The sequence below is a fragment of the Myxocyprinus asiaticus genome, chromosome 20, assembly GCF_019703515.2.
Source record: "Myxocyprinus asiaticus isolate MX2 ecotype Aquarium Trade chromosome 20, UBuf_Myxa_2, whole genome shotgun sequence".
Classification (NCBI taxonomy): domain Eukaryota; kingdom Metazoa; phylum Chordata; class Actinopteri; order Cypriniformes; family Catostomidae; genus Myxocyprinus; species Myxocyprinus asiaticus.
Genome location: NC_059363.1, coordinates 34,287,647 through 34,297,304, shown reverse-complemented (window position 1 = coordinate 34,297,304; position 9,658 = coordinate 34,287,647). Strand labels below are relative to the sequence as shown.

At 35.1% G+C, this 9,658-nt stretch overlaps 1 protein-coding gene across 1 annotated transcript; it reads right to left on the bottom strand.

Moving 5' to 3' along the window:
- Positions 1-3,573: 3,573 nt before the first annotated feature.
- LOC127411234 (mitochondrial amidoxime-reducing component 1-like) lies at positions 3,574-9,155 on the bottom strand. The gene is made up of 7 exons (XM_051646647.1): positions 8,739-9,155; positions 8,304-8,474; positions 6,792-6,957; positions 6,450-6,590; positions 6,244-6,305; positions 6,070-6,141; positions 3,574-4,503 (listed from the first exon to the last, which is right to left on the bottom strand). The coding sequence occupies exons 1-7, from the start codon at positions 9,104-9,106 to the stop codon at positions 4,389-4,391; spliced, it is 1,095 nt and encodes a 364-aa protein (XP_051502607.1). The 5' UTR covers positions 9,107-9,155; the 3' UTR covers positions 3,574-4,388.
- Between the last annotated feature and the right edge of the window lie 503 nt (positions 9,156-9,658).

Genomic DNA, 9,658 nt, shown 5'->3' with positions numbered 1-9,658 from the left:
GATCCTAATCACCCCCGATCACAAGCTGTTTTGTTCCTTGCTTTCAGTACTGCATAGTTGCCATGCCTTCTCTATCTCACACCTGTGTTATCTTACATATTTTTATAGTATCTCAACATACTGTAGAAGCAAAATGTCATTTTATGAAAATGGCCTTTAAAAACAAGTGATCTAAAAGAAAATGTTACTTTTTTTAAGTTTGGTGAAACTGTTTATCCTCAAAATCATAATTTATGTCTGTAATTCCAACTCTTTTGCATCTTTATATATTTTACCAAAGTGATCTCATTAGTATTAGCTATTCTTAAGTAAAGTGCTGTTCTGGCACAGATACATTTGCTTTCACTGAAAAGCACAATACTGACATGTTGACAGCATGTAAAACGTAAATCATTCTTTGTATGAAACACTGTGACATACTGTGCAAATGTTTATGAATACTTATTGAATCCATGAACATTGAATTCATTGAAATAATCGGTTGATATTATTGTAATTAAATCATAAAGTACACCACAAACGGTCATAAAAGTAATCCTATGTATTAATGTGCTAGAATCCAAGTGCTTAGGGTTAAGGCTGAAAGGATGGTTCACCCAAAAATGAAAATTCTCTCATCATTTGCTCAGCCTCATATCATCCCAGATGTGTATGACTTTCTTTGTTCTCCAGAACACAAACAAAGTGTTTCAAATATTCCAGCTCTGTAGGTCCATTCAATACAAGTAAATGGTGGCCAGAACTTTGAAGCTCCGAAAACACATAAATTACTTATATATTGATCTGTTTCTCACCCACTCCTATCATATCACTTCTGAAAATATGGATTTAACCACTGTAGTTTTATGGATTACTTTTGTGTGGCATTTATCCATTTTTTGGTGCTTCAAAGTTCTGGTCACCATTCACTTGCATTGTATGGACCTACAGAGCTGAGATATTCCTTTAAAAATCTTCAGTTGTGTTCAGCAGAGGAAAGAAAGTCATACACATCTGGGATGGCATGAGGGTGAATAAATGATGAGAGAATTTTCATTTTTGGGTGAACTATCCCTTTAAGGGATCTAAAATATCTGTAAAAAAAAAAAAAGTACAAATGGAACTATACAAATATATTTATAATATAAAGGATTCATGAATATTTTTAATATTTTTCTAAAGCTCAACATATGTAAAAACTTTACATTTTAGATGCTGTCAATATGTCCATATTGTACTTCTCGGTGTATATGCAAGCACACAAAAATGTACAGTATATGTAAATATTACACAGGAAAACCTACTAATAATAATGAGATCAGACTGATTTTACCTGTATTTTTGTACATTTTCTGAATGCATTTCTCAGATTGACAGCCTTCCAAAACTACACTAGCATGCTGATAAACAAATGGGTGATCATAGGACTGGTCACGACACAAGACGATCACAAATAATGTAAAAAAAAAAAAAAAAAAAAAAAAAAAGGTATTTTTAGTGGTTGCAGACCTTTACATATCCTTTGTAAAAGTAATATATACTATAAACAAAAACGTTACATACAATTGTAACGGAATATTAGCATAGTCTGCTGCTTACTAAGCAATATACACTGATTAATGCCTCAAAGTCAGAAAAGTTAATGATAATACTTATGGTTTAATCGTCAAACTGAAAGTCAAGTGTATTGTTTTTGCATTTTTGGCAAATGTAGTAGGATCGTCAAAGTTCCATGTATACAGAAAATTTGCATGCTGTGCAAAGTAAAAAAAAATGAGAGTAAGAATAGTATAGTAGTATGCCATTCCATAAAGTTCAACTGTGAAATGCAGACTTAATGTACACAAAGATTATGTTTGCTGAGCCTGTTGGTCTTTTTCAAAGCCTAACACTCTCAACTTCTGAGCTTTACTGTATCCTGTAATTAAGCACAGATTATGGACATACCATAACAGGTGTTTCTCAAGACATGTTGGAACAGATTATTTGTATTCACGACACACACTGAAACTAATAACTAGCTTTTAGAAAGCCACTGCACGACATCTTAGTTTGACAGCCCAAGGCCTTTTCTGGAAGACACCCTAAAGGTGAAGATTTGCTGAAAAGTCATCACAGAGGTATTCAGCTCTATGCAAATCCTGGGCTTGGCATCTTTGTAGTTTAAAGCAGGGGCTTTTACTGTGCCCTGGGAAGAAGCCCTGGATTATTTTGCACAATTTGAAGGGTTTTCAGAACTAAAATAACTGCAACCTGGCTTGTGGAAACTGGTTACAGAAGTGCCTGAAGCAAGGTAATATTTCCACTTAAGGAAAAATCCTCTTACTGTGTTGACTTTGTACTGTTAAGGTTTTTTTAGTTAATAATTCTATCACAAAGTTAACAAGTTCTAATGTGTCTCTGAATAGCGTTGAGCTCACATTTTGTTTCTTTATATTTTTTATGTTAGTCTTACATAATTGATCCATATGTAGACTTGGCGGTGTGTGCGACATTTGTATGATACGCGCTTTATAGCAACAATGAAAACTTTTTTGCTGTCTTTATCCTGCAGCTGTCTACACTGAACAAGGCCAATGATGTAAATAATAACTGCCAATGTATGTCCTCCAACACAAATATCCTACTGGGCACTGAGGGCAACTGACTGCCAATTAGTAGTAAGAGGTCAACTTACAACTTCATAATTTACCTTATAGTGACTATAGTAATGAAAACAATCAAGTTGTCTTAACATTACTTAACATAAACTCTGCATTCCTTCCACTTCTTTGCTTCCAAATCCTATAACCTTAAAGGGAAAGTTCATGCAAAAATTCAATTCTCTCATCATTCACTCCATCCCAGGTGTGTATGACTTTCTTTCTTCTGCAGAACTCAGATGAAGATTTTTAAAAGAATATTTCTGCTCTGTAGGTCCTTACAATGCAAGTGAATGGTGGCCAGAACTTTGACGCTCCAAAAACCACATAAAGGCAGCATAAAAGTAAACCATAAGACTCCAGTGGTTAAATCCGTATCTTCAGAAGCTATATGATAGTTCTGCATGAAAAACTGATCAATATTTAAGTCCTTTCTCACTTTTTGGCAATTCACACTCTTTGTGCATATCGCCACCTACTGGGCAGGGAGGAGAATTTATAGAAAAAAATGACTCAAATATTGATCTGTTAGAAGACATTGAGTCTTATGGATTAATTTTATGTTGCCTTTATTTGCTTTTTGGACCTTCAAGGCTCTGGCCACCATTCACTTGCATTGTATGGACCAACAGAGCGGAGATATTTTTCATATAATCTTTCAGCAGAAGAAAGACAGTCATACACATCTGGGATGGCATGAGGGTGAGTAAATGATGAGAACATTTTCATTTTTGGGTGAACTATCACTTCAAAGGAAAAGCACACCCAAAACATGGGTAACCAGTTTCTGTTATCTTATACTCACCTTAATGTTGTTCCAAATCATTGTCCAGTGGAACTCAAAAGCAAACTTTTCATTGTATGAAAAAAGAACAGCTTAGACATAAAACCCTAAATCTAAATAACTTATTTTGTTTTCCACAGAAGTAAGAAAATCACAGATACGCAAGTATGTGAGTGTGAGAAGATGACAGAATTTTATTTTTGGGTACACTATACCATTAAGAAACAGCAAATATTTATAATGCGCTGTTTTATGAAAAAGCAGCAAGTTAGTTTGTAATGTGTTTTTGGTTAATGAAGTGATTCTAGTGGACTGGTACTATTTTAACTCCTTGAAATCAATGAAATAGCTCCATCTACTGGATGTTTTCCAAATGAACAGAATTTTTCCACTGGGGGGGTGGGGATGTGTTCAGCTTGTCAAAGGTCATTTCAGCATCTCAGTATGAGTAATTCTACTAATTAACTTATAAAATAACACCTTGTTCTTGATTTAACAGTTACATGTATGGCTTCACATATGAAGGCACAAGCTAAAATGAAATGTAACAAATACTCACTGCTTCAGCATAAACAGAGATAATCGTTAACAATGCACTTGCGACTTTATCATTACAATACACTGGTGTTTTGGGGGTTCCCAAAATATTGAATACTTTGTTCAATATGAGGACACTGAAAATACTGAATACTTTTAAGCACACAAATCTGTGCTTTTCACTGCATAATCGCAGCATTGTGGGCATTAACATCTGTAAAACCAAATGGTTTTCGAATCCCTAAGACTTCTTAAGTTCCCTATTCCAAACCCAATAATTTCCAGCTAATGGAGCATTTTACAAAACAATCTTAATTATACATACTTTATTTTTCTTATTCAATGAAAATGAACAGGAACGTTGATTTAAGTCTAATTTTCTGTTGTGTCCGCCTGTAACATGTTCAACAGATTATCGTTCTGCATTCCATCCTGTCAGGTCTGTATCAACAGATGACTTTATAAACAGGTTCACCAACAAGAAGGACACCTGTTTTCTTGATGGTATAGTACTGGCCCAATATTGGTGAGATTTTCTGCTTAGGGTCAGTCATTCGATAGCTATGAAGCAAAAATCAAGCAGGTTATGAAAAGTAAACTGTTAATCCATTTTAAGAGATGTCAACAATGTAAAATATACAGTACACAGAGCCATTACATTACCTTGTAGTCACATGTTTAGAATGAAAATATGCAGTACAGTTTACAAAGATGTGAACAAAAGGCTTCAGAGCAGTTCTGTGTTATATAAACTCAATATTACTAATTTAAAAACTCATAGCTTTACCATCGTCAACATGGAATCTAAATTTACCCCAATTTCTTTCTTATTGCACATTCCTGGTTTCACTGTTTATGATTCATTGGTGCATGTTATTCTAGATTTAGTGTGTGTGTGTGTGTGTGTGTGTGTGTGTGTGTGTGTGTGGGGCCGGTTTGGGTGGTTTACGAGGAACTCTTTAAGGTTACAAACTGGTAATTACAAGGGTATTATGCTATAAATGTGGTTTATGAGGACATTTCTAGTGTCCCCATAATTCAAATTGCTTAAAAAAAATAAATAAATAAATAAATAAATAAATAAAAATAAACGATGTTTTATTGAAAATGTAAAAATGCAGAAAGTTTTTTGTGAGGGTTAGGGGACAGAATCTATAGTTCATACAGTATAAAAATCATTCCGTCTATGGAGAGTCCTCATAAGAATAGCCACACCAATGTGTGTGTGTGTGTGTGTGTGTGTGTGTGTGTGTGTGTTTCTTAATCTTTCATGAAACTGTAATAACCACCTAGCTCAATTCTGATTTGTAATGCCCACTTTTCACAATCCAATCAAATCACAAAGGACTAAATAAAGTCCTGCCCCATGTTTTTTTTTCTTCTCTCCTTTGAATATCCCATTTAACTAAATGAAATGTAAAATAGCCTGCAAATGGCTTTTCATGTTGACTTTGAGTCTAGTGTGCCCGATAACATGTAACTGATTAACAAAGAAGAAACAAGAAACTTATTTTGGCAAGAGGCACAAGAAAATGATTGACTAAACAGCCATGAACCGAAATCAACAGATCTATTTAATTGAAAACTAGGTTATCTGTCATAAAAAGTACTTATTAAAGGGATAGATCAGCCAAAAAAAAGGCCTTTTTTATTATAAATTCTCCTCCCTGCCCAGTAGGTGGCGATAGGCACGAAGAATGCAAATCGCCAAAAACACAAGAAGAATGTGAAAGTAAAAGTGAAAGTGGAGATTGATAGTAAAAAAAGGACTTAAAATGTTAATCTGATTCTCACCCACACTTATCATATCGCTTCTGAAGATAAAGATTTAACCACTGGAGTATGGATTTCTTTTATGCTGCCTTAATGTGCTTTTGGAGCTTCAAACTTTTGGTCACCATTCACTTGAATTGTGAGGACCTACAGAGCGGTGCTATTCTTCTAAAAATCTTTTTTTGAGTTAAGCAGAAGAGATACATATCTGGGATAGCATGACTGTGAGCACATTATGAGAATTTTCATTTTTGGGTGAACTATTCTTTTAAAACTTGAGTATGCATATGATGTAGGTCATTTCTAATCAGCCTAATCTAATGAAAAACAAAGTTTCTGTCTGTGTAGACTTACGTTTTGAGTGTGTTCAGTGGCTCTTTCTGAGTGATAACTCCAGTCTCAGGGTCAACAGTAGTAAAAATGCACCTGTATGTTAAAGAGACAGACAGCACTAATGTTACTGGAGTATTTTGCATTAGTAATGATACTGAAGAACACTGTATGGACTAAATGTACAAGTTACTTCACCTTCCACAGCCAGTGACTCTCTTTATCTCCACTTGGCCAATCTGAATATGATCCCATGTGTCCTATTGTACAAATGATACAATTTTGCAAACTTGCATCTATTTAGCACCCGAGGCAGATGTTAATACCAGGTGTAAATGGGGTCTTAACAATTTTGGTTAATTTGACATGAGATTACATATATGAAGAATTGCATTGAGTTATACCTCTGTGAAGGCCTCACAGTCACTGACCACAATGCTGGGACGGAACTGAGAGATAGTGACCTCATGGTCCAATCTGCTATTCAGGTCCCTAACAGAGGCCTCAGTCATCAGCATGATGGGAGCTGCATCAGGATAGGCCACCTGGGGAACCATGAAATACCAGATAATGCCTGTGACTGAAAAGAAACAACCTAAAATCTAATTAGATCACTTCTTTGTAGTAACGGTGACTACTTTTTGGTATTGCTATTGTCCGATATGATGTGTTAAACATATTTTTATAGTTAAAGCGCTTTCATTTTTAATCATTGTTCTTTGGAGTGTGAGAAATGTGCATCAAACCTTCTCATCCCTAGGAAAGAGGGGCTCTTTCTCTGAAGGCCACTGGGCCTTTAGATGCGGTTCAAAATGGACCAGGCGAACGGTCTTGTCAGATGCCAGGTATCTAGTAAGCCAGTCAGACACTTCGTCTCCACAGTCTCTGCCTTGGACGTCTACACTAAACACTCTACAAACACAAGCATAAACATTTATCAAATGTATCATTTATCGCAACTATTTCACTACAGTTTCATTTTGTAAAGGTGTACGGTAATACTGTATGCAATGTAAGAACTACAATTCCCTGCAGAAGTATTTGGACACTTAAGTCAGACTATCAAAATATCAAACCAAGTGGCATTTATTTTATAAAGAGCACAAGCACACTTTTTAAGCAAATTCTCTAGAATCTGACACATACGCTTAAAAAAAAAAAAAAAAAAAAAAAATTGTTGACTCAGCAACCACAACATATGAAAATAAACTGCTTCTACTTGGAAATATACATATTTATAACATTTTTTACTTAATTTGTATTAATGTGTACAACACAAAATATAAATTATAATGTGAACTTAGAGTGATACATAAAGCAAATGAATAACTGTGAGATCCTTAAACTTTTTTGGCTTACAAATCCATAAAATTAAGATTTTAAGAGGCCTCACAAACTAACTCAAACAATCAAGTACAGAACTGATTTTGTGGGAAATACCCATAAACCATTGCTCTTCAATAATTTAAGCATGTTTGTTTGGTCAAAAGGAACTTATTTGAGAATTTAATTAGTTGTTGTTAGGAATTCATAAAGTATATTATTGATGTTGTTTTATTGTAATTATTTGTTTTGTGTAAAGTCATCATTAGGGTGCTTAGTGTTCCCTTTGGTGAAGGTGCATTATATTCAATACATGTACATTTTCTTAGCACGTGTGAACGTGTATAGCTGAAGTCTTCTTTGGAGAATCAAGTTTAATGACTGATCTCTGTCATTCATTTCTCTTGTGCCAATTCAATGCAATTAAGTAGAAACAGCCATATAAATGTTAATTTGAAACACCATGCTACTAGTTGTTAAATCTTATTGGTATGACATACCTTTTTAAGTAAATAAAGTTTACAATGAACTGATACATTTGTGTATATCTAACTAATGTTTTCTAGCTATGCTTACATTAAATTAATAGAAGTTGAATGTACTTAAAAAGTGTGATGCAAAAAATGCCACATGTATATTTTAAGTAAATCCAACACATATTTTTTTTACGTTTGTTTTTTTTTTTTTTTCAGTGTTAGACTGTTTTTATGATACTGTTGCTTTCTTTTTGAAGCTCCGAAGCGGACTCACTATCCATTACCATTGCATTAAGAGGGACCAGGACATTCTTCTAAATTTCTCCTGTTTTGTTCCACAGAAGAAAGCAAGCCATACAGGTTTGGAACAACGAGGGTGAGTAAAAGGTGACAGAATTTTCTTTTATGGGTGAACTATTCCTTTTAGCAACCAAATAATTTTTGGGGCCACTAAAGTACCTGCAGTCCACAACTGCATTATTGGGCTGCTGAAGAGGAACCCTCAACTCCTCCATCTGGGGTCCATTGAGACTGAGCTGCCCACCTTCACAGGTCAGCGACACCAACACAAGACGAGGGTTCTGTCTGCCTGTCACCATGTGTCCATCTTCAGTAATGACAAGCCAGTGGCTACAACAAAACACACTCTTTGTTAAAATGAACTGCTGACAAAGGCAACTGGCTATCCTTATGTCGTTCTAAAAACACGCTCCTTCAAAAGTATTTGTAACACATAATTTAAGACGTTTTATGGTGCACGCAACAGTGAATTAAAGAGTAAAGTATATTAAATCAAAATAGGCGTTCCAAACAACTGCATAGCCCTCAAAATAGCAATGCATCAATCCTTATAATAACAATCCAGATCGTTGCAACATTGTTACACAAACTCACCGATCCTGCAGTTCGCCGTATTTCAGTCCCATTCGAAGGCATTCTGCGGTATCTACCGACACAGCTTTCCCAGACTTCATCGGATGAACTAACAGTTGAGAAACAACTCCAACCTGAGTTAATTTTTTCTCTTTGCGCGTATATTTATACCCCAGGCCGAGTCCAAGCAGTGCAACTGCTGTACCAGCACCATATAGGGCGATTTTCCTATTCTGATCAATTAATTTCACAAAGGCAGTAGAATCCATCTTTCTTGTCGGTGAGATATGAACAAATCTCGGAAAAGTTTTCCAGCACTCCTTACATCTGAAGCAGTCGCTGAGTACCAAATGGCATACTACCCATACTACTCTTACTACTTCTACCATCTATGTCTATGACAGAAATAGTAGGAGTAGTATGGTAGTATGCCATTGCGACCTCGACCAGTGTCATTAATGCAACCAATGAAAAAGCCTTTTGCTACTAGGAAAATTTAAAGGGACAGGTCCTCACTTTGAAGTAAACATGAAATCAAAATGGAACCCGATTTACTTTTATTGTGAATGTGAACAATTCCCCTGTGGGATATTCCAAGAAGAAGAAAAAAAAAACATATATATATATATATATATATATATATATATATATATATATATATATATATATATATATTTGTCTGTGTAATCTTTTAACAAAATGTTATAAACTTGCTCTATGTCTGAAAGGACTTTAAAGTACTTTTCGGCTGACACTACCAAGGCCCTCTTATTTTTCAATGCCTTTCCTCCAACTTCTGTCACTTTTCACGATTCCGAATACAAATGCATTTGACTATGACTGCTTTGTGATATATGGCGTCAATGTGCACAGACGAGGATTAGATAAAGTTGCGTGTCGAGAAATTTTGGGCCGTATGCAGACAGTCCGCGCAGAGTTTG